This window comes from Ipomoea triloba, chromosome 9 (assembly GCF_003576645.1).
Source record: "Ipomoea triloba cultivar NCNSP0323 chromosome 9, ASM357664v1".
Taxonomy (NCBI): Eukaryota; Viridiplantae; Streptophyta; class Magnoliopsida; order Solanales; family Convolvulaceae; genus Ipomoea; species Ipomoea triloba.
This window is the reverse complement of record NC_044924.1, coordinates 3,960,460-3,984,977: the sequence shown is the minus strand read 5'-3', so window position 1 is coordinate 3,984,977 and position 24,518 is coordinate 3,960,460. Positions and strand designations below refer to the sequence as shown.

The following is a 24,518-nucleotide window of genomic DNA, read 5'->3' as shown; positions in this document are numbered from 1 at the left end:
GTGATGTTTTGAACTTGACCCTACATAATCAAGGGTGCCTTGAGGACAAATTAGGAGATAGGTACTAGGATTATGGTCTCGAAAAAGGGAGATCATGTAAGATTGGTATAATATCACTCAAGAAAAGTGCTATTATATTGTTGATAGAATTTTTATAATAAAGCCGTAGTCATCATAAGATGTGTATATGTTTGATGAAATATAAAAATTATTATTTCACAATTTTTAAAAGTTAATGCTTAATCAAATGCTGTATTCCAGCTATGAGAGGCGAGTTCAGCATCCTGTCATCGGAATTGCTACGCAAGTAATTTAACATTGGGGCAAAATGGAGTGAATTGTAAATGTGATCGACCCATTAGATGATAGTTGATTGTGATGGGTGTGGTCTGTTTTATATCTGAAACAACCACCGGCCCTTTTGGCCTGGCATGGGAACTGAAATGTTTAAAGAATGACAACTACGTACGGGCCATGTTACTGTCAGCCCACTACTTTGGTGCATGCATGCATATATGCATGCTTAATTGGACTTTTGTTGTTGTGAGTTTGCTCATTGTTTGATAGCCTTTGCACCTGATTCCTGCACCTTACCTTGCAGACTGCCAATATTCTCTTTTTGTCACATACACTAGCTTAATTGCATTCATTTCCTGATGATTTTTTTTTTTTCATTATCGAATGGTGTTTGATCGAAACTCACACAATATGGCTGTCAGGATTGGACTGATCATATGATTTTATAGGCCGAGATATGGCCCCAAAAAAAATCATATATCTGAACTTAACATATATTTTCATACCTACAAATTAAAGAAAAAATATTAATATCAAATAACTTGAAATATGATTCACAAGTTTTTAACAAATTTACATACACAATATATAATAATTATGAAATTTTTTTTAGGTGTTTACCTAAATGTAAAATAATAAATAACCGCATTCCTACCTTCATAAATAAATAATTATAGTTTATAAAATGAATAAACGGTTTAAAATCAATTAAGCTTACAAACAATAACTTTGTTATCATATTAAATAATAAATTAATTATTAAAACAAAAGCTTACAAGGTCCTTGGCTAAATAGTGTATTGTTAGAAAATAAAATTGTTGTCATATGTCTATATTAATTTAATTGGAGGAAAGAAGGAGGAAGAAAAATTGTGACAAACTCATTTGTTCTAAATCAATTAATACATGATGAATAAAAAATACGACAACCAACCTCTTTTTTAAATCAATTATTAAGGAATAAAAATTAAGTAAAAAGTAAGAAAATATAAAGTATTACGCATCTTAAATACTGATGAATGTGGAGGTAAATAATATTGGGGTGTGTTTGGTTGGGGGTTTAGGCATAGGGAATGTGTATGAAAGTTATTGTTAGTGTTTGGTTGATAGGTTGTGAGAATGTTACTATGGGTTTGGAATACCCCATTAATGAGAAAACTCATACCCTTATTAAATAAGGGTTTCATTTCACTTTATCATTTCTTCCCCAACTGTTAATAATCATTCCCATTCCACCCAACTACCAAACATGCTAAATACTTTCACCAAAACCCATTACCATTACCAAGTATTTGATACCAATTCCGATTCCGATTCCCATGTGCGAACCAAACGCACCTTGATTTGATCAAATTTTATAATGTTGTTTTTGGATACTCTTAGATATTGTACAGCTTCATGCATGCCAAATCTTTTTGGATTAGGAAAAATAAAAGGCATTATATTATTGTGCTACTATTCACTTTCCTAGAAAAACATAAAAGATAAAATCCTGGCATGGGGATCCTTTTCTCCTCAATGTAGGGAGCATATCTTAATCTTTTTTTTTTTTGAGAACAAGAGCATATCTTAATCTTAATACACAAATCTGCATAAGATTGTAACAATCTGTATAAGATTTTTTTTTTTTATTTTTTTTTTATAAAAGCTGAATTTTATAAAACTCAAAATAGCGTTATATACAAACAAGGACCCAAAAGTGATCTCATGCAAGAAATATATACACACCTATCACAAACTAAGGCCAAAAGGCTATATATACATATGATGTATTTTAAAAAGCTCAAACATAAAGTCTCCCAAAAACCATTCATCATCGATTCTTGCGTAATCATCATGTTTCTTACCCTACACAAAGTGTGGGACCAATGCCCAAGTCCCTTTTTTATCGACATCCGCTACCCTTCGAGTGAACACCAATCCCCGGGGTACGGATCTCCGTAGTTTCCCCCCGGGCACCATTCACGTATTCACCCTAAGCAATAGCTCTAACACCTCCCACCCTTGACACTCAAGCCACCCCCAAGTGTACGGAGCTCCGCATTTTATCACCGGGGGTTTGAAGGCTCCTAATAATGCCAAGCAATGGCTCCCTCTGCGAAATTGGTTTGGATATAAAATAATAATTCTTTAAACTATTAAATTTTAACTTAAAATGTTATAGATTTTCAAATGTACATATTATTGGTTCACTAAAATAATGTAATGTGATAGGTGAAGCATCACATAACAATTTTAAAGTAAAACGTATCAAATTTTAGTCAAAACATAATACTTTACGTAGTAATAATTAACTTTCAATTAAAAATTAAATACTTGTATGTAAAAGATTTACCCATAACACATTTATTTTTAAATTCGTCTCGCAAATATAATACGGATACCATACCCAAGACCCTATTATCACATTTGTTAATCTTTGTTTGATACTCTTAGAACAATATCATGCATGGCATAAGTTCTTGGGTTAAGAAAAAGCATTATAGTCATCACTTTACCATTAAAAAAAAAGAAAAAAAAAGACATATATATACATAATATAAAAGATAAAATCCTTAGGGAACCCCTTTCTCCTCAATGTAGGGAGCATGAAAAAGGAGATGTTTGTCCATAAATAGGAAGCTTTTGGTAATTATAATCCATTAAAAGGTTATGTCATGTGTTTGATAAGATGAATTATTAAAGTATATTTATTAGGCACTAAATTAATGATGTTGCTCCCTATCTTTCCCCTACCTAGGCTATATCAAACACCACCTTTGTGTCACTTATGATGTCTTCCATCCAACATTGCATTGTTGCTTTAGTTTTCTTATCCTTTTAATGAAAGATTTGTAGCCATTTTCATCATTAAAGCTTGAGATTCGATATGATCATCCTTCTGCTTTTCACCTTGTCTTCAATCCAATCAGCTCACCATTCCTAAACTGTCTCATTTCAACAATAATTGAGCTTCAAACAATTATGCAATGTGAATGTAGTCAATGTCTATATATTTACAATCCAATCACTTATTTATACTTTACTTAATTAATTCTTAGATTCTTGTTTTTAATCATTTTTTTTTCTTGATACATTGATAAAAAAATATGGATAAAGTAACTTAATCAAGTTACAATCCAATTGAACGTGGACTGGGTCATACAATTTCAAATTAAAGCTTTAAACCCATTGGGAAAAATTAGGAGGAAGTTCATCTGATCTTTTGTTCCACCAGCCCATACACCTACTCTTTTTTTTTTTAAAAATAATATTTATTTTTTACACATAAAAGATGATAAATGATCTATCTCAAGACTAGCTTCTTATTCTATATATCAACCCATATAATCATAATCATACTGCCACATGGAGTGTTAAGTGGATGATCTTGATAGCCTATTACCGGAGTTGAGCTCATTAGGTAGACTACATATGTACTACTCTATAGAAGTGAAAAGATTCAAGAAATGATCAAAATTAGGTTTGGGTTAGGACAAGAAGGGACCCAACACACATTTCTTGAGATGAGGATATCAGTTTTATCATAAAATTGTGTGAAAGATGAGATCAAAACAATAGTTTTAGGAATGGTCTTATTATTGGTTAATTTATTGCATTTAAAATACATGAAGATATGTATTTATAAGGATATAACGAGTTCCAATCAGAATAGGAATGGTAAATAATATATTCTTAGAGGGAGAAGCCATATGAGAACAAATGTTATGGGAAGGATCTTATTATTGTTCAATCCATTGTATTTAAAGTATAAGAAGATATGTATTTATAAGGATACAAAAAGATAGAAATAGTAAATGATATATTATCAATAATACAGGGAGAGGGAGGGGGATTTTAGCTATGTCTAGAATATAGAATCCTAATATGCAATACTGATGCTCCAGTCTTGGACACTAACCACTTTGTTCTTTTTCCCCTTTTTTTTTTTTTTGAAGCATAACCAACTCATAATTTTATTAAAACCATCCTAAAATCTGGTATATAAGCGGACTCGGATTAACGTGTGGGCAGTCCAATTCAAAAAACCCTTAACAAAAGATGTAGTACATGAGCCACTTTGTTCTTTCACCACCAAACTTCACTTACTAATACAAGAATGCCCCTCTTTTCATTAAAATTTACTGATCGAAGAAATTAAAATTTAACATTTCTAGTGAATTGCAAACCCCTTTTACTAAGAACGAAGTAATTGTGTGTGTGTGTGTGTGTATATATATATATATATATATATATATATATATATATATAAAGGGATAATGAAAATGACAACTAATCGATATTTATACTAAAGCGTCATGAGATTGATGATAATGATAATCGAAATAGATTTAAATATACATCCTATATTATAGGAAGGTGTTGCCCCGTCCAATCGATCACCCCTCTCGAAGCACCAATCCATCCTTTTAGGCTTTATAGGGAGGGGGATATAATTTAAGAGTGTAGGAGTATTGGATCGGGGCCCCGAATGGAGGAGAAAAGGAGAGCAATTGAGCAGACAGGGCCCATCTCATAAGTAGTAGTGAACCTACCCATAGCATGATATAAAGTGCAAGCCTGCATTTGTTTACGTTATGGGCCTCTCCAATGTTTTCTACTGCCAAGCCCTACATGCTATTTAACCTATCTATTTTTACCCCAACTTTTAATGCTGTTGTAATTCAAAAATAATTTTAAAATTTTTTTGAGTAAATTATCAAAATGATTTATCGACTTTAATAATTTTATTAATTTAATTTTTGACTTTCAAAATTGTTCAATAGTGTTTTTTTATTATGCAATTAAAATACGTAAAAATTTGAAAGAAACAGTGTTCTTGGAAGATTAAATAGGTATAAATTTGATAGTTAATTTAGTATATTATTAGACAAAATTGGAAGTTAGTGACTAAAGTGATAAGATTACTATGGGCAATGAACAATTTACCTATCTTTTTTACTTAAACATGGTTATATACACACACACATGTGTGTATTCATTTAAAAAAAAAAAAGTATATAAAAAATAATGACACTAGGTTATAAGGAAAAAATTTGATAACCACTTATTGTCATGTCAAAACTGAAAATATGCCTCATAAAGGGGTAATTGAGTAAGTGGCTGAGCTCATCGTAAAAAGTGCCTTATTATGCCATTTACCTCAAACAGGGTTTATCCACGCACATCTTTAAGTAATAATTGTGGGTGTTAATTTGACTCATTCAACTCAAAATAAGTTCAATTTTACTAACAATTGTAGAGTCCAATGTTTATGAAGACTCCAATTTCAATTATACTAAAGATTTTTTATTTTTATTTTTTAAATAGAGGTTAACAATTTACTTCCTCTACCAATCTCTGACAAGAAAGTGACGAGGGGTTGAAACTTATGCAATTTAAGATTTATTTTTTTGAAGACTTATAAAACGTTCAAAGTCCTCCCAACAGATGACACGTATGCATTATTGGCTGTTGTAAAAATTTGATATTTCCCAAGTTGTATTAAAAGGACAACCCTTCCTCTGGGCAGAGACTCTCCAGTCTTCTTCACAGGCATTCAGAAGAATCAGAGCTCACCTCTATCCCCAACTCATTTCTCTCCTTCACCCCCTTTACTCCTACCCCTCTCACTCCTGTCTTTAAGTACTAGTATATATAGTACCAACGCGGATGCAAATGTCATCAAATTGTTTCATGACATGTCTCTCAAGCTAACATAGCCGTGTTTCTTCTCCAATCCCATTCTGGGTTTGCTTTTTCTTGAAAGATTATCGACCGTACAATAAAGCTTGCGCATGTATATCATGGGAGAAAATAATGGAGACTGGCCACCGCCGCCGACCGGTTCGCCAATGTATGGTGCGGCTAAGGATGACCACTGGACGCACTTTGACAATTCAGTGAATGCTGTCTCCTTTGGGTTTGTTGCCACCGCCATTCTCGTCTCCATGTTCCTTGTCATGGCCATATTTGAGCGGCTCCTTAGACCCACCTCCCCGGCGTTGACCCCGACCGGCGGCCGGAGTTTGGGTCAGGTTGAGTCCCAGATGGGTTTCAATCCCAAAGTTGCCCATCCCACACCTAAAGTAAGCATCTTTAAACAAATTTTTTGTTTGTTTGTGATGTTTAAGTATCTTAATTTTCTAATTTTGGAGCAAAATGTTGGGTGGTGTTTTAAACTATTGTTGTTTATTGGCTCAGTTTCTTGCTAATTTTCTTTGCTGTTTGTGCCCTTGCCTAGGAACACAGTGAATGCTATTATTAAATTCAGTCCAATGATTTTATATGCAGTAATTCAAGTCCCCCTAGGTGACATTTCCCTATTCTTCTGCTTCTGTGGTCTCATTGTCCTTCTCCTGTCTCTAACAGGATATTCTTACCAATTTTTGGCCTAAGGCCAATATTTCACTTCTTTCTTGATTTTGCCTCAATGGAGTTAGATCTACAGAGCATTTACTTGTTTAATTCTTTCTTCCTTTTGTTTATTCCAGATTAAAAATTCTCTCTTTTTGTATGTGCTAGTCTCATAAAAAAAAGTAGCAATTTTTTTTCCCAGCCACTAACAAACTCACGGGATAAACCTTGCCTTGTGACTCTGGCCAACAAACGACCATAAGTAGTTAAACTAGTCTAGGATGTACATAACTTGACCAGTTCAAACCAAGAAAACGAATAGACTGCTCCCACTGGGGGGTCGAACTTAGAACTTGTGGTTATCAAGCTAACAATCTGACGAATTTGGTTGGGTTGCCCCCAAAGTAACAAATTTTTGAGAGTTTCTTATGATGTTCTTGCTGACCAAAGATCAGAGCACCATAGAAATGAATATCTTATCAAGTCTCCAGTAGATCAGTGAGGGTTATGAATGTGGTATGAGGTATTTCCAGTTGTGAATTTGGTCCCCCCTCCCAACTTTTGTTCCTTACTCAGCACCTGTTCAGAAGGAGAGTAGAAAATGGAAATATTCCTATATGAATGAGCTGAGGTTGTGCTTTCTGAATATGTGCTGTCTGCTAGGGGGTGGCTGAGATGATTTTAGCAAATCAAAGGAAGTAATGCCAGTAGTGCAACATGAGTGTGAGTATAGCCCATAACTTTTGCAGACAAGGCAGACATATAAATATATAATACATATGACATATCATATCATACCTAGTAACCCTTTACATCTAGGCAAAACTTGGCAGGATAAAACTATATAATATGTAATATTTTAGCTTATCTACTGAATTGACTCCTTGGATGAAAAAGAAATGTCTTCCAAGTAAAATTCTGCATGTGCATGTTTCTCAGCTTTTCACACACTGGGAAAACATCTTTTTCTTTAATATTTGACACTAGCCCCACCATTAAGGACTCATCCAATTTGATCAACTCCAATTAATGAGATCTAGGGCTGGGAGTATTGGCAGGCTTGTATTTCTTATATGTTATGTAGGGGCTTAGTCTGGGTGCCCCACCGGTGAGCGTGATCTCCATTAGGCCCATCACCACCAACCTTAATGATGTCTTCAATGGCTAGCCCTGGTGTTGGAGACAGGCTGCCTTCCTTGAATTATCTTTGTTTGCTGGGTTAGTTTATTGTCTTCTTTCCAGCTTTAATGACCCATCGAATTGACTACTAGTTTCCTATTGCTGACATAACCATTAAAAAATATCGACCATCTCTCAATTTGCCTGCCTACCTTGCCTGCTTAGTGCCACTTCTTTTAATATTTTGTTTATTGGTCTTTAGTATTTCATTATGCTTTAAGTGGATAAGGCACATTATCACCTTCTACTCCTAATCTACAAAGTCAATCTTTGGATCAACCTAGGAGGGTTAGAAGCCATTTTGCCCAATACTAACAAGGCAATTTTTCTTGCAGTTAATCGAAATTTGCACTAGTTAAAAATTCTTCTGGTTTTAGTTCACTCAAACCTTAAACACCATGAAAAGAGCATACTATCAAACATAAATTTTGGTTTCTTACTAGCCTATGTTCATGTCTACGACAAGGGACATTTATAGCAAACGTACCATAGTCATAATCATATATGTTTCATAAATAAGCTTACACTATCTGTACAATTAGCCTTGCTTAACTGCCTTTGTGACTGTGTAGATGTTGATAAACTGCTAAACTGGCTTGAGATAGTACCAAACAGCTATCAGCTAATGTTATCAACTAGTTATACCATCTAATCCAATCAGCTAACAGTCATTTACAAAACAGGGCCAGTATTGGTAAACCAATTAACTATCTGCCCCATATCTCGTGTGATTTGTTACCATTTGAATGTATAGCATGTAATGATCAAAGAGCGCATCATATATTCATTTCTTTAACAATCTTGAAGAGTAGAAGGTAAGCAGTATTGATAATCACGGTAATTTTAATGATATTGTGTTGTAATACCAATATGTATATGCTCAATGGTGGAGACAAAGGCGGGCCTACAATAATTGAATCTTCATGTCTTCTCTTTATGGTTAGAAGTACAACACTGGGGATAAAGTGCCTTTTGAAACATACAAGAAATGTATTGTCACCAACTCAACATATTATCACCAGCTCATTTTTTCCCAATTTCCCGCATGCATCATCATCCATGAATTTATGTTGTCGGTTGTCACTGTCTCAAGACATACATACATACATACATACATGTGATTTTAGTATAGCAGCAAGTATTAGCTAGCTGACCCCTGTTTGCAATACTCTTGTTTTCTTGCCATACTTGTGCCTTAATTGTGCAGCATTTTAGCCTCGATACTTGAACTTGCATATAAATTGATGTTACAGATTTCAGCTAGCGCCCAGGAATATTCAGTCTTGATGCCCGGGGAAGAAATGCCAACTTTTATTGCCCATCCAGCTCCCGTGCCTTGTCCACCGGAGCGCATTCCTTGGCCGCCCCATCAACAATACTCTCCTCCTTTAACCAATATCGTCCCGAATCCCAGCTCAAGTACACCACATGTACGATGATCACAGACAACTTCTAAGTAGCTCAAACATCACATGTACGATGAAGATATGATGATCAGGTCCTGTATCAGCAGTTTGTGTGAGATTCAGGTTGAGGATATGATCAACCATAATCTATCTGGAGATTCCATGCCTTACTTTTTTCCAGCCTGAGCTCATATATAAGCTCATTGTACATAACAGTTAGAAAGGATTTCCCGGCTGTGTCAAGTTTTCCTTCATGGCATAACAAAGAGAGGCGTGTAGTTTGCACTTTGCAACTACAGGCTTTGTCAATTGTTTCCAGTTTTTTCAGAAGCCTTTCAGGGTGGCTGTTCCTTGTTAAATTGAAAGAGAAATATGAAAAGTATGAATTACTTTTGAATTTGGGTATTGCAGATTTATCTTTTTAGTACATGTTTAGTTGTTTATACTTTTCTTCTGATCAGAGGATAGAATGGAGATTCCCCGTCCCCAAAAAATTTCCACCTGTCCATGGAGGTATACCTCAGTCTTGCCTCCTCTCGTTGTCATTCTTACCTAGACACTTAACCCATGATTTCCAAACTATTTCTTAGGTGCACAAGACGAAATCTCTTATCCCAGACCCTCTAAGAAGTATAAAGATAGGAGGACTAAGTACCTGATACCCACAAGGGGCCACTTTTGCAAGAGGGTAAAACTCCACACCAAAAATATCAAAATTCCATAATGCGTTTTTAAGTGCAATCTGCCAGGATTTCCAAACTATTTCTTGTTTCATATATTACAACAATGGACGTAAAATTTGCCCAATCCAGCCATTTATATAATTATATTGGCAGTTTGGCACCAACAAATCTATTTTAGCATCGCCAAAAACCTGCAAGTAAGTTCCTATAGAAACCCCAAAAATATTATCTACATTCATTTTAATATATAGGTTAATATTTGAAACTAAGATTTCTTTCTCAAAGAAGAAGCTCGACTGTATCAAATAATGTACCTTCAGTACAAAAATAATGTACCTTTAGTATAAAAATAATGTACTTTTTATTTTTGGTCCATACAGCTGTGTGGACCATGGTCCATGCAATAATTTGCCCGCTTAACTATATACGAGTATTAGCCATTTTATACTTTGTTTTGTGCTCATTCAATAACTTTGAATTGAAAATTTGCCCATTCGGCCCAACTTTATTGGGCCAATGGTCCATGAGCCCATCTAACCCAAGATTCTATTGTTTTCTTCTTCTTCTTTTTTTTTTTTTTGAAATAGATTCTATTGTTTTCTGTTTACAAAGGTATAAATCTTTTGTTTTTTAAATAACTCCTCTAATTGAAATGAATTCATAAAATTTGGGAGAAGATAGAGAGAGATGGAGAAGCTACCAGAACGTGAACCACCGATGGGTGAAGACGACGATCTTTTGGAGTGAAGCGTCAAAAAAAAGAAGATTGGGGATCCCTTCCCTGATCAGAACGAAGTGGAAATGGTGCCGGAGACGCCGATCGAGCTAAGGCCGGATTCCATGGCAGTTGATGGGAAAGAGAATGGACTGGGGGGGACTATGGTTGACCTAGTTGACACTTCTCTTGACAGCAGTCCACAAAAAGACAGACCCTCGTATAAGCAAACTCTCACCGGGGAACGAGTGGATCATGGAAGAGTAGAGGCAGAGGATAGGGATTTTGACTCAGAAGATGATGAAATTGAAAACGAGGAGGAAGATAAAGATTGCCCGACTATTCGACTTACGAGGGCTGAGAAAAGAATATTGCGTGCTCCTTGGAAGCAAACCCTCATTATAAAGCTTTGGGGGAGATCTGTGGGCTACAACTATCTACTGCGTAAATTGCAAAATATGTGGAAACCTTCGGCGCCCATGGACCTTGTGGCCATTGAAAATGATTACTTCCTTGTTCGTTTTACTGCCAAAAAAGATTATGAATTTGCTAAACTTGAAGGCCCTTGGATGATATTAGATCATTATCTTGTGGTGAAGGAATGGCACCCCAACTTTGATCCCCTTACAGATAAAACAGAAAAACTCATAGTGTGGGTGAGATTCCCGTGTCTGCCTATAGAGTATTTCAACTTTGTATTCCTTGAAAAAGTGGGGAAGAAGATCGGAAAGCCTATTCGTGCCGACATCTCAACAGATATGGCAACAAGGGGGAGGTATGCTAGGATATGTGTAGAAGTTGATATAACCAAACCACTCCTAGCCAAATTCAAGCTTTACAATCGAGTTCGCAGAATCGAATATGAAGGCATACATTTGGTGTGTTTTGGGTGCGGAAGGTATGGACATAAAAAAGAGGCGTGTCCAGTCGGAAACAAGGCTGATAATCCGGTGGAGATGGATAATGTGCAACCCAACCAAAACCCATCAGCCGATGAGGAAGGTGCAAACAAAGAAGAGTTCATCGAGATTGAAGGGAATTTCAAAAAATTACAGATTATTCGGCCAGAAGTGGTAGAAGACTTTGGCCCTTGGATGTTTGCCCAACGCAAACAGAGGAGATTTGGGATTTATAACCCAAGAACTAACACAGGAAGGAAACACCAAGGAAATGTGGATAATACAAAAAATAAAGAAGTTCAGAAGAAATATCCCCCAAAACCTGTGGGAGAAAATTCGAGGTTCAATGCGTTATACGACTTAGAGGAAAATGACAATGAACAGACTGAAGATTGTGAACAAAGGGAAGTGGTTCAGTTGAACTCAAGAGAACATACTGCCCAACCTAGCCGTGGGCTACAGGGCAAGGGGAAAAGACCACAGATTCAAATTTCTGCCAAACAAATTGATAATGACAAAAACCAGCCCAGGCAACCTTCCAATGACAAGCCAAGAGAACGCGCAGAAAGCAGCAAAAGTGGAGGAAAGAACGGATCAAACCAAGCTGCAGCGGAGGTGGAACATGTGGTTGTGAGGGGAACACAAAAAAGAAAAACTATTACAAGAACAGTGGTGGAAACAGGAGGTGTTGGAGAAAAATCCGATTCCCTCCTCTCCCATGATGCGGCGAACCATCATCAGGATCCTCCTTTTCATGATATGGGAATGAATTTTCATCCTGCCAGTAGAGCAAATCACCCTTCTGACTGGTGTTTGGAGGAGCTTGACTCTGATGGGGAGGGCAGGGTGTCCTAACCCCTGTGTCTGTGTTTTTGCTTGCTTGCCTCTAGGCCTGCCGTTTGTTGTTTTGTTTTGGGTTTCCTGTTTTTGTTTCTTTTTTTTTTACTGCTTTTATGATTTTCATTACCTGGAACTGCCAAGGAGCCGCCTCAAGGGAGGTGCTCCGGGCGTTAAAAGAAATCAAGAAAACCTATAAGCCTGATTTGCTTGGGCTGCTTGAAACTAAAGTCTCGGGTAGCAAGGCTGACGAGATCTGTAATAAACTGGGCTTTGATGAATGGCTTCGGGTTGAAGCATTGGGCTTTAGCGGCGGTATTTGGGTTTTTTGGAATTCCACACTTGATATCAAACCTTTACTTACTCACCCTCAATTTGTTCTTTTGCATGTTCAAGGATTGGATTGCACAACTTGCTTTATCTCCATTGTTTATGGTAGTCCTACGCATGCTTTAAGGAAAAACCTTTGGAACTCCCTTGATATGCACGATTTGCAGATACGAGGCCCTTGGCTTGTGGCAGGAGACTTCAACGCTGTTATCTCCCCTGAGGAAGTTAGTGAACCTCAGAACTTTTCTCACAGCCGGAGCACTGGCTTCCGGGATTGGATCTTTAACCAAAATCTTATCGACCTGGGCTTTCAGGGCTCTCAGTTCACTTGGTCTAAGGTATTACTAAGGATACTTTCAGAGGGGCACAGAGTACTTTGCAATACGGAATGGCAAATGATTTTTCAAAATATGAAGGTTACCCACCTCCCAAGATACCAATCAGATCACTCACCCTTGCTTATTAACACAAATAGCGATAGCATGGTTCAGACCAAGCCTAGATTTGTCTTTCAAGCTGCCTGGCTTCTCCATCCTGGGCTCCACGAGGTGGTGGAACACAACTGGAATAGTAACAAGAGCATAATTGACAACTTGGAGGGTCTATCTGTTAAACTATCCTCTTGGAATAAAGAGGTCTTTGGCAACATCCACTCTAAGAAAAGGAGGCTTCTTAAACGCCTGGAAGGAATTCAAAAAGCCCTTGACAAGGCCAGAAATACTGGGCTAATTAAACTGGAAAAAAAGCTTCGATCGGAGCTTGATGATGTCCTCAGACAGGAGGAAGTTTTTTGGTATCAAAAATCGAGAGAAGATTGGATAGCATCGGGAGATAGAAATACCAAATTCTACCATGTCTCAACTATCATTCGGAACTTTCATAGGAAAAATCAGAATTTGCGCAACAAAGATGGTAATATGTTGACTAATGAAGAGGAAGAGAGAAACTTGATAGCTAGTCACTTTATTGATTTATTTCGATGCGATGAGAAGTCTACCACTAGTAATTTTATGATCGATCTCTTCCCCAGGCTTGATCCAGACACTCGAACTAGTCTCCACAGTTCGATTAGAGATGATGAAGTTAAGAAAGCCATGTTTGATATGGCTCCATTTAAATCTGCAGGACCGAACGGCTTTGTTGCTGCCTTCTATCAAAAGCACTGGATGGTCGTGGGTAAGTCCATGTCTGAATTTGTCAGAAAGTTCTTGGAGAAAGGTGAATTCCCCCCGGGTTTGAATGACACATTAGTTGTATTGATCCCAAAGGTCGAACATCCTGATAATGTTTCCCAGTTCAGACCCATAAGCCTCTGCAATGTTTCCTATAAGCTCATTACAAAGGTTCTCTCTAACCGGCTCAAAAGCATTATGGGCAAGGTGATTGGTCCATTTCAAAGTAGTTTTGTGCCTAGCTAGACAAATCTCGGACAATGTGATCATTTTCCAAGAAGTCATTCACTCGCTCAAGAGATGCAAAGGCACCAAGGGCTACGTGATTATTAAAATCGATCTTGAAAAAGCCTATGACCGCCTCTCATGGTGTTTTATTAGGGACACCCTTGAGAAGGTAGGAATTGATAAAGATTGGGTTAACAAAATAATGCACTGTATTGAAACAACCAAACTCTCATTCCTCTGGAAAGGGAACCAAACTGATTACATCAAGCCTGGCAGAGGCATCCGTCAAGGGGATCCAATATCTCCCTATATCTTCGTCCTGTGTATGGAAAGACTAAGTCATCTCATTTGTGACGCTGTTAATAAAGATAGGTGGAAAGGAATCCGTTTATCAAAAAATGGTCCTATGCTTTCTCACCTTTTTTTTGCAGATGATATTGTCCTTTTTGCTGAAGCTACCAAGGAACAAATACAGATCATCAACTCTTGTTTAAATGATTTTTGCACTGCCTCTGGGCAGAAGGTAAGCCTGACCAAATCCCAGATTTTTGTGTCTTCTAATACTTGTAACAATGTTGCAGCAGAGATCTCCCATGAAGCCGGAATCCCACTCACTCAAAATCTGGGACGTTACCTTGGTGTTCAAGCCATTCATGGGCGCATTTCTAAAAGCCTTTTCAGCAATATTTTAGAAAGAATTGAGCTAAAATTAGAAGGATGGAAAACGAAACAATTGACCCTTGCTGGTCGGCAAATTTTGGCTAAATCTGTTCTCTGCTCTATTCCGTATTATGCGATGCAGACTACGTTGCTTCCCCTGGGAATCTGTGATAGTATTGACAAACGCTTACGCAATTTCATCTGGGGTGGCATAGATGGCAAGCGTAGCTGTAACCTAGTCAATTGGGATATTGTAACTAGGTCCAAGGGAGCAGGAGGTCTTGGAATTAGGAAGGCGCGCCATATGAATATTGCCTTCATGGCTAGACTTAGCTGGCGCTTACTCAATGAAAAAACTTCATTATGGGCTTCACTCATAAATCACAAGTATATGAACCAGACCTGGGATGTTGAGCAAATGCATTATACCCCCATAGCTTCTAATGCGTGGAAAGGTATATGCAAGGCCAAAAACATTATTAAAGAAGGATTACGCAAGAGGGTGAGAAATGGTCGCAATACATCCTTTTGGACCGAACCTTGGATTACAGGAGAAAATCTTGCTTGGTACGCCAATGTGGAGGTGCCGGAGGAAGAACATGATGCCACGGTAGCTGACTATTGGGACGAAGAGAGGGGTTGGAATGATTATCTCTTCCAAGGAATTCTCCCTGATGAGATCACGGATAAGCTGAAAGCATGTATGTTAAGTAATGATAATGATGCCCAGGATGAGTTATTCTGGGAACCTGAGGCAAACAGAAACTTTTCTGTTACCTCAGCTTATGGTTTAATCCAAGGTGGAAACTTTTCTGTTACCTCAGCTTATGGTTTAATCCAAGGTGACATTGAGTCTCATAATGAAGCTTATGGTTTAATCCAAGGTGACATTGAGTCTCATAATGACAAAGGGTGGGAAAGGCTTTGGCAGGTCAAGGTTCCTAACAAGATTTGTACTTTTATCTGGCTAGTTAGACATGGAAGAATCATGACGAACCATGAACGAAAGAGAAGAGGATTTATATACTATGACCAGTGTCAACACTGCTTGACCATTATGGAGGATATCAACCACCTTCTTAGACACTGCCCGAAAGCGATGGAAGTGTGGAGAAAACTTCTTCCTCAAACAGCCATTAATAAATTTTGGAACATTGATTTCCTAACATGGTTTGATCTGAATGTTGCAGGTAAAGGTGCTTTCAGTAGTGTTGAAAATGGTCCGATCCTTTTTGCCATTACTCTTTGGTGGATTTGGAGGTGGAGAAACGAAATAATCTTCAAAGGTAAAAGCATGGATATTGATCATAAAATTAGGTGGATTAATATGCAGGTTGCAGAATCTGTTAGAGCCTTTGAGAAGATTTCACAACCGGCTAGCAATACTCATAATAAGGTCCAACGCCTCATTCGTTGGACTAAACCCCCAGATGGTTGGACGAAGATGAACATTGATGGAAGCCGAGATACACTCACAGGCCATGCAAGTTGTGGAGGACTCCTCAGGGATGTTAACGGCAACTGGCTGCTTGGTTTTAAAGAAAAAGTTGGCCACTGTTCCATTGAAGAAGCGGAAACCTGGAGTATTCTTAAGGGGCTTAAAACTATTTGGAATCATGGCTACCGCAAAGTTATCATTGAATCAGATGCCAAACGCGTTGTGGATTGGATTAATGCTAGTGAGTACGAGAAATCCCCTACTGGTATGGTGGCTAATATCATTAATGAGTGTAGGAAGTGGTTGAGGATGAATTGGCAAATTCAATTAAATCATGTATTTAGAGAACAAAATAAAGTAGCCGACGCTTTGGCAAGGATGGCTTTGAAATCGACGAATGATTGGATGTTCCTGTCTCAACCGGAGAGTGAGCTTCTTGGGTTGCTCAATGATGATATTTTGGGTATTCCGGTGTCCCGACTAGTTTGCACCGAAAGCTAATCCTTGGGGTGTCCCCCTCCCGTTTGTAATTAAAATAAAAATAAAAATAACTCCTCTAATTTTTCTTGAAAAATGTATAAATAAACACATTTTTATTTTATTTTTTTCATAAAAACGAAGGAGGCATTTACTTTAATTAGCCACTACTTGAAAGTATGCAATGAGTAAACATGTTTATGTATAATAGCTCACAAGCTATATAGAAGGATAAACTGCACTAGAATATCTTATACGACAAGTACGACCGATAAAGCATTGACAAGAATTAAACTTGTATTCTTCAGCTATAAAAGTCATGCTCTACAATTTTAAAAGTCCCAACAATGTTTACTCATTTTTGATGCGACCACTTAATATTCGAGTGACTCATTCCTCTCATTTGAGTCCATATATTTTGGTCAAAATATTGTTGTTATTTAATTGTTTAAAATGACAGAATTTTCAAATGTCATTATCATAATTTCAAAATTCGAAACGGATAACGTCTTTGTTGGGCTGAATCCAAACCTAGAATACACCAAAATTTTTAAATAACGTAGTAAGTGTCACATTCCTTTGGCTCTCTCTCCCTACCCACTATATATTTTAACTCATTTGAGTTTGACAGTGGCAAGAAACTTCAATTCAAATAAACAATTAAATACTACACATAAAACAATAATTTTGAACGAGAAAACTCTCGTACAAACATAAGCTGAGTACTTTTTTAAAGTAATGAAAAAAAATCGACAATTATTATTTGAAGGTATATAATATGGGTGATAATATGCAAATTACATTAAAAATCATGTGTAGTGCAGAAGCATCTGGAATAGAAGACCCCCAGTCAACCCCATTGTTTATAACCAGCTGGCCATCCTCCATAAATGTTCTCAATCAATCTCAACTACTCCTTCCCCATGCCCCCTTCACTTTTTCCCTGTCTCACATTCCACTTGCTAAATTATTACTCAAAATATAAAACAAAATTCCTTTTATTTTTACACTTATATTTGACTTCGTTAGTCCATTTTACCTGTATTATTTATTATTTATAGCTAAATTAACTCTATCTCCTTTATTTGTTTAAAGTACTTTTCTAGGGTAACCTAGGCTGGTTTACCTCATTGTTGTCCTTTGCCGGCTAGGTCACAAGGCGAGGGCTTTACTCACATACTCACACAGTAAGGAGTGATGTTTACCTCGTTAATCCAAAAAAAAAAGTACTTTTCTAAATTTATTTTTTTATATTTAATAATACTTTTAATATAATTTTTAAATATTTAAATTTTATATACTACTACTAGGAAAAAAAAAAAAAAGCAAAGTAGATACAACTAAAAAAAGTGAAAAAGTGAACTTTGTCAATGTTTCAGTAAATGACAGTATGATGGATCTTTCAGTATTCAGTACATTATTCTGAGCCCTGCCTGTCGTACTGTTCAGGGAAAAAAAGAAAAGAGTCCAAAATCTGTCCCAGAATTAATTCCTTGAAACTACCCACGTCAACTACCTCTTTCCAATAATTGAGTTCCAAACTACCAAAATCTTAGCATATTACTTTGTGCATTGTAGTTTGTAGTTTTTCAGAATGGGGTGTTTGTCTTTTAGCTGATTGGTTAGTTGATTTGATTAGATGATTGAGTTATCGGATTTAAGTAGTTGATAACATTAATTGATTGTAAAAAGATGTTTAGTAAATTAGTTGATAGCTGATTATAGTCAAAAACTGTTTTGAACAGTTTTTTGTATTTTAGTGTTTTGAAATAATAATTTATTAAAAAAAATTAATTAATCAAACACTTATATTTGTTGTTTAACTAAGTCAAACATCTAATAATTATCAAATACTAGTAAGTTACAATTAGCTGAAAAATTAAGTATCATTAAATATATTGATAAGAATTAAACTTCTGAAATTTTGTTATCAAAATCATGTTTTATTACTCGATTACACATTTTGAGAGCATGCATTATTATTTGATGCTGTGATCTTGGTGGATTTTTTCAAATATTTTACCTCCTAAAATTAATGTCTTTGACTTTTGGTTCAATAGATATATGACATAAAGTTGAATATTCAGAGAAAGGCAATTATAACAAGATCTAACAATTTCTGGAACTTTGAAAAGTACCTTGTTTTATATTGAAATTACGGTTCAACCCGTACAAGTCCTAAAGGAAAATGAAGCATTCCAGGGATACAAGTGGGTTTTCCAGCAAATCGTTGCTATTTGTCGTTTCCCATTTTTCTTTGTTGCCACGGTTTTCCTCCAACTTACGGTTCTTGTCGCCCACGTCGGATCTTACCCGACCCGGTGACTTTCCGGTTTTCCTGACGGACGGGCTCCGAACCAAACCCGTTCTTGCTCCTCCGTTTTCCCTCCTCATCGCCGGCGACACTGACCTCCGGCCAGCGTTTTCGTAGTTTTCTCTCCTTGGCCGGTTGGCAGGGGAGCGGCGAGCAGAATTATCTCTCCCGGTTCCCGATCTGACTCGGCCGAGAGACGACGGTTCGAACCGCCTCGACGGCGAGTTTCCGACCGATTTCTCGCCGGGAAATGCCCGGTTTCGAACCCTCGCCGGCGACCTCTGCGGCTTCTCGATCGGCGTGGTGGCGGGAAGGCTCTCGCTGAGAGTGCTGCAGATCTCCGAGGCGGAGAAGTCCTCCGAGAGGTCGTCGGGGTTGAAATCCGTCACGGCGGCGGGGGGTTTCTTGAGATCGCCGCCGTTCTCCGGCTCCGGGCTGAGTGGTGGATGTTTGTGGGGCCCATTATTATCCACAGGTGGTTTAGCAAGCTTGGGAACATTAACGGTGGGGGTTTCAGACGAAAGAACCTCCTTAACCGTCTCCTCCTCCAGCAACGGGTGGGTGATGAGCGGCGGAGATGTAATTCTGTGTTTGGAGTTTGGCGCGGGATGAGAATACGACGGCCCTTTCACGGCGGTGCTAGCGCAGCAATTACCCATTTCGAAACCGAGCAATCATGAGATGGAAAAACTCATCAAGTTTTAGGGTTCGTGTCTGATCTGTGGGAGGAGGAGAGTGGAGTGGCAGAATGGCGGTGGAGGAGAGTTTTGGGAGATGGTGAGAACAGAGACTCAAAAGTATATAGACACAGTAATGATGGACGTTGGAGTCATAACTCATAACTATATATTTTGTCGGTTGCTCCATATCGTTTTTCAACATTATATTCCCACGTTAAAATAACTTTGCCTGTAAAAGTCGAAATCTTTTGCTACAAAGCATCACATTCCGGTCCAATAGGATGATAAAAGGATCAATTAGAGTAATTAAATTCAAAATTTTTCCCAAACACTTTGTAGTGAAGTGACATGTAGTGACTCAAAAAAAAAGTGACTTTGTTAAGCTTCAGTAGATTGAAAAAGTATTTATGGACAGATACTACATGTAAAACAGTCAATAATAGTACTAAAAAATGTGACTTTGTTCGGCTTCAGTAACTTGAGAAAATATTTATGGACAAATAGTCAGATACTAGATGTAACAGAGTCAATAGTACTCAAAAAAAAATACAAACTCTTAACTAGGAGGATCAGTATTTGAGAAACTTAACCTCGTAGCAAAGACCAGTATTTGATAAACCTAAACTCATAGCTGGGTGGAAGCAGCGGTAGAGTTGCACAATATTAGTATGGCTTTACATAAGCATTAATGCCTTTAATATATATAATAATATGTAAATTATACTGAAAAATCTTTCAATTATTACATTAAAATAACATTATTTGTATCATCAGTTGGAAAACAAATTATTGTTAATAAAATTGCAATTGCAAAATTTTTATAAAATCATGTCATGTTAAAAAGTTAGGGACAAATATTTTCTCAAAAAAAAGAATTAAACTTTGTGGGATTTAAACTAAATTCAAATTAAACTCATAATAATATTAATTATTTGACAAGTAAACTTCACTTTATTAAATAAAATAAACAAATAAACAATAAAAATTAGTTCATGAATCAATATCATACCATCAGGCAGCCGTACATGATAGGAAATAAAGGAAAAAAGAAGAAAGAAAATAGGTATAAGTTAGCAGTCGAACACAGAGTCTGGTTCTGATGAAATGCCCAGAACTGAATGGGTGAATGAATGAACACATTGAACATGCATGATACATGTCACGTATTGCAACAACAACAACTCCTCCGACAGCACATGTATGTTGTCGGAGAAGTTTGGGTGATTTTTTATTAGCGATCGTGATTAACCAACCAGCTAGTTATTAAGTGACACATGCATTTTTATTTTGTAACCATATATCAGGCCAGAGGTATCGTAAAAATTAATATGCAAAAAATTTTTATTCCGTATATCATTACACTCAGTGATATTAATGCATCTTGTTCTTAATTAATTAGGTGAAAGGATGGTTGGTATTTATGGCAGAGCTCTTAGGGGTTTATGAAAGAAGAGGATAAAATTAAGGATTTGAGATTCTTGAGGTTTGTTGTTTACTGATTTTTTTGTTATTTTTTACTCCAAAAATACTATAACTAGGGGTTTTATAAGCTCCCCTTCATATATCATTATATTCTCAACGAGCACTTGACTTCTCTGGTTCATATGATATTCTTCCCTTTTGGGTTAACTTGTCTAATTTATTTAAAATTGGTAATAGTCCAGTGGGTTCTGATTTAAGCCTAATTTTCAATATTTTTCTTATAGAGTAAAGAGGCACTTGTGGCCTATCCGTGGCCTATTTTACTCTTGCAACTCACTTTTATGATGTGTCTAGTCTGATAAAATCATTTGTAATTTTATGTCAAAAATTTAAAATCTTATTCAAGTTCTTATAAACTCAATCACAACGTTTAAGTTTAAGTGGGCTGACAAAATCGAATTAAATAGTAATAGAAGTGCATAATAAAAATATATATAAATATTGCGTTTGCATTTTATACTTTATCGGATGGACTCAAAAACGGTCGGTCGAACCCATTTTGCCAAACAGCCCGTCAGCCTGTATAATTAAAATTTAATGTATTGGCCCGTTTTCTGATTTTTAAAGATGAAGCCTTTGTCCAGTTTCCAACCAATCATAAGTAGGCCTATGACCCCGCATACATAGAGATTCAATCCTTTTTCGTTTCTTTTCTTTTTTAAAAATAAAGCAAATAATGTTGTTGAACTTGGTCATGTTTCATGTGACTTGAACTTGTTGAGTCATGCAACTTTGAGGACAAGGAATTTTGAACACTTGAATTCCCCCACATTCTTTCATCACACCATAACTTAATTGGTCGACACTAATTTTGAATTGCAGGCATTTCTCCTTATTTAGCTGATGTTACGTGAAGACTTATAATGACTTGGTTATGTTTCATGTGGCTTGCACTCAAACCTATTGAGTCATGCAAGGTCACGATAAGGAATTTTGGACAATTGCATTTCCCCCCGCAATCATTCTCCTTATTATAATATCTTAATTTTGAATTGTAACGTATCAATTTACATATGAAATTTTAATATATTCAAACATTATTTATTGCATTTTATTCTCTAAAATTAGGGTTTTGTTACTAGTAGATAGTACAGACTGAACTGACTAAAATTTATTCAATTTTTTTTCACATTTATAAATTAATCTCTACGATGAAAATAATAATATTTGGTACAAGCTAAACATTAATATGTCTGGTTATACTAAATATTATTAATTATATCACCCCCCCCCGTTAACTTTATAATAATCATTAATACAATCAAGCCTCTGCAGTGGATATATCATATATATATATATATATATATATATATATATATATATGCTTCCAACATACACCAATTGTTTAATCCGTGACCCATTCTTGTGGACATTGCAAACACAAACTGTAAATTTGAAGCTTTGTTTGATTTACGTACGTACTAGCTAACACCAATACTTGCACTTCTTTTATTTTTTTTATTTATGTACGTAATTTTCAAAGGTGCAGTTGACAAGCATATATAAGTTACCATATTATTATTAATCCAACATTTATTATCCAAGTATTTGTTGCATGTGTATGCATTATATTATATTTAAATGTATTTGTGTAATTAAAACAACTATATATAATATATATACAATTTTAAATTAGTGCAAAAAATACCCTTATTGATGTGACAATGTCATGGTATTAAGTATTAACGTATTGGGTTTTTAGAACGCTTTGCCTATTTGGGTTAATAATTATTCTAAAATTTCAAAGAAAATAATAACTCAATAAATGTATACTACAAATATGAGTCCAAACAGTACAAAATACTCCTTCGAGTTCAATTATTGCATATATTTTTATTTCTTCCACTTACTTCCTGACATTTTTATTTAGTTCTCTCCCTCTCACAATAATAAAAAAAAATAAAATAAAATGTCGGAATAAAAAGACTAAACAAATTTATATGCAATACTAACAAGGTTAATGTAAATAAATAAGTTCATCCACTTCTTTATAAGATAGTCAAAGACTTTAAGTCTAAATGAAAATTTGTCTCAATATGAATATGTCTGATTGAACACATACATTTACTTTAATTAAACGAGATATCTAATTATTTTCATAGCATGGAGTTGAAGTTGGAGCCTCTTGGATCTTTTCATTCTTTTGTATGCAAAAAAAAAAAAAAAAATGCAATTAAGATACATGCTAACAACTTCATTGTTACATAGTTGTAACCTTGGTTGGCTACAAAATGACAATAAGACGAAGCTGAGATTCAGGTTATATGAAATAAGGACTAATGAGTGACAATGACAAATGAAGTTTCTTGCCTTGAATTTGCAATACAATGACTATTTTAAACTTTTTAAAAAATAGAGTTGATTAGTGTTAATTTTAATTGACAAAATCTTGTGTGAGACCGTCTCACAGATTTTTGTACATGAGATGAGTCGGTTAAGATAAAATGTAATACTTATACTAGCAAATTTAATATTAATAAAATATTTATTAATTATATGAGAAAATGTAACACTTTTGAAGAAAAATGTAATTTTTTTAATGTAAAAGTATTACATTTTCTTTTATAAGTGTAACATTACTTATAAAGAAAAATGTAATATTTTATATGAAAAAAAGTAATACTTTTACATCAAAATATAAAAATATTACATTTGTCTTTAAAAGTATTATATTTGTAATAAACATATTATTTTTGATTTAATACTAAATTTGACTATTGACTTGACTCAATCCAATTCGTCTCACGAAAAATGATTTGTGAGACAGTCTCACAAATGTAAGACCAATTAACATGGTTTTATTACGTAGAAAGGATGCCCTAATTACACGTTTGTCGATGTGCGTAATCAAAGGATGGGAGCTGTATATGAGCTGTGATATGATTTTGGTTGCAGCATGGAACAATTTTGTCTCATCTTCCAACTACACGCATATTAAGTATTCAAACTTGTGCAATGGGATAAAGACATATACAAGTATCATACAACAAATTAAATTCCTAAACGGTGATTTTTGGGTAAAATGTTATCTGAGCAGCTGAGCTATTTTAATTTATTTTATTAAGGATAACAATTATATCTGAATTTGATTAAACGGGTGTATTCAATCAACAATTTTATTATCTTTTGAAAATTTTGAAGGACTTTCAAAATTTGATGGTATTTGATATAAATTTTTAAATATTCTTTAAAAGTATACTAGCAGTATTCAATTCAAACTTTTATGGTATTTAAAAGTCTATCGGTATTCAAAACCTTAATAACTTACTCTATCAAAATAGAATTTCTGTATACTTTACTTCACAAATATAAATAGTTGATATCCAAACCATAGCCTCAAACTTTTCAACTTTCCCTATAAACTCTTTTTTTCTATCTATTTATGT

At 35.7% G+C, this 24,518-nt stretch overlaps 2 protein-coding genes across 2 annotated transcripts; one reads left to right on the top strand and one right to left on the bottom strand.

Moving 5' to 3' along the window:
- The first annotated feature begins 5,839 nt into the window (after nucleotides 1-5,839).
- On the top strand, nucleotides 5,840-9,622 carry LOC116029053. The gene is made up of 2 exons (XM_031270935.1): nucleotides 5,840-6,364; nucleotides 9,065-9,622. Exons 1-2 carry the CDS (start codon nucleotides 6,074-6,076, stop codon nucleotides 9,248-9,250), a joined length of 477 nt encoding a protein of 158 aa, XP_031126795.1. The 5' UTR covers nucleotides 5,840-6,073; the 3' UTR covers nucleotides 9,251-9,622.
- A 7,770-nt stretch (nucleotides 9,623-17,392) lies between these two features.
- LOC116028934 lies at nucleotides 17,393-19,788 on the bottom strand. Its single transcript, XM_031270790.1, has 2 exons — nucleotides 18,795-19,788; nucleotides 17,393-17,599 (listed from the first exon to the last, which is right to left on the bottom strand). Exon 1 carries the CDS (start codon nucleotides 19,627-19,629, stop codon nucleotides 18,835-18,837), a length of 795 nt encoding a protein of 264 aa, XP_031126650.1. The 5' UTR covers nucleotides 19,630-19,788; the 3' UTR covers nucleotides 17,393-17,599; nucleotides 18,795-18,834.
- Between the last annotated feature and the right edge of the window lie 4,730 nt (nucleotides 19,789-24,518).

Bases quoted from the DNA above. Each gene is read 5' to 3' on its own strand.
- LOC116028934 (XM_031270790.1), bottom strand. From the start codon at position 19,629: ATGGGTAATTGCTGCGCTAGCACCGCCGTGAAAGGGCCGTCGTATTCT.
- LOC116029053 (XM_031270935.1), top strand. From the start codon at position 6,074: ATGTATATCATGGGAGAAAATAATGGAGACTGGCCACCGCCGCCGACC. The intron at 6,365-9,064 runs GTAAGCATCTTT...TTGATGTTACAG, and splicing joins TTGCCCATCCCACACCTAAA to ATTTCAGCTAGCGCCCAGGA.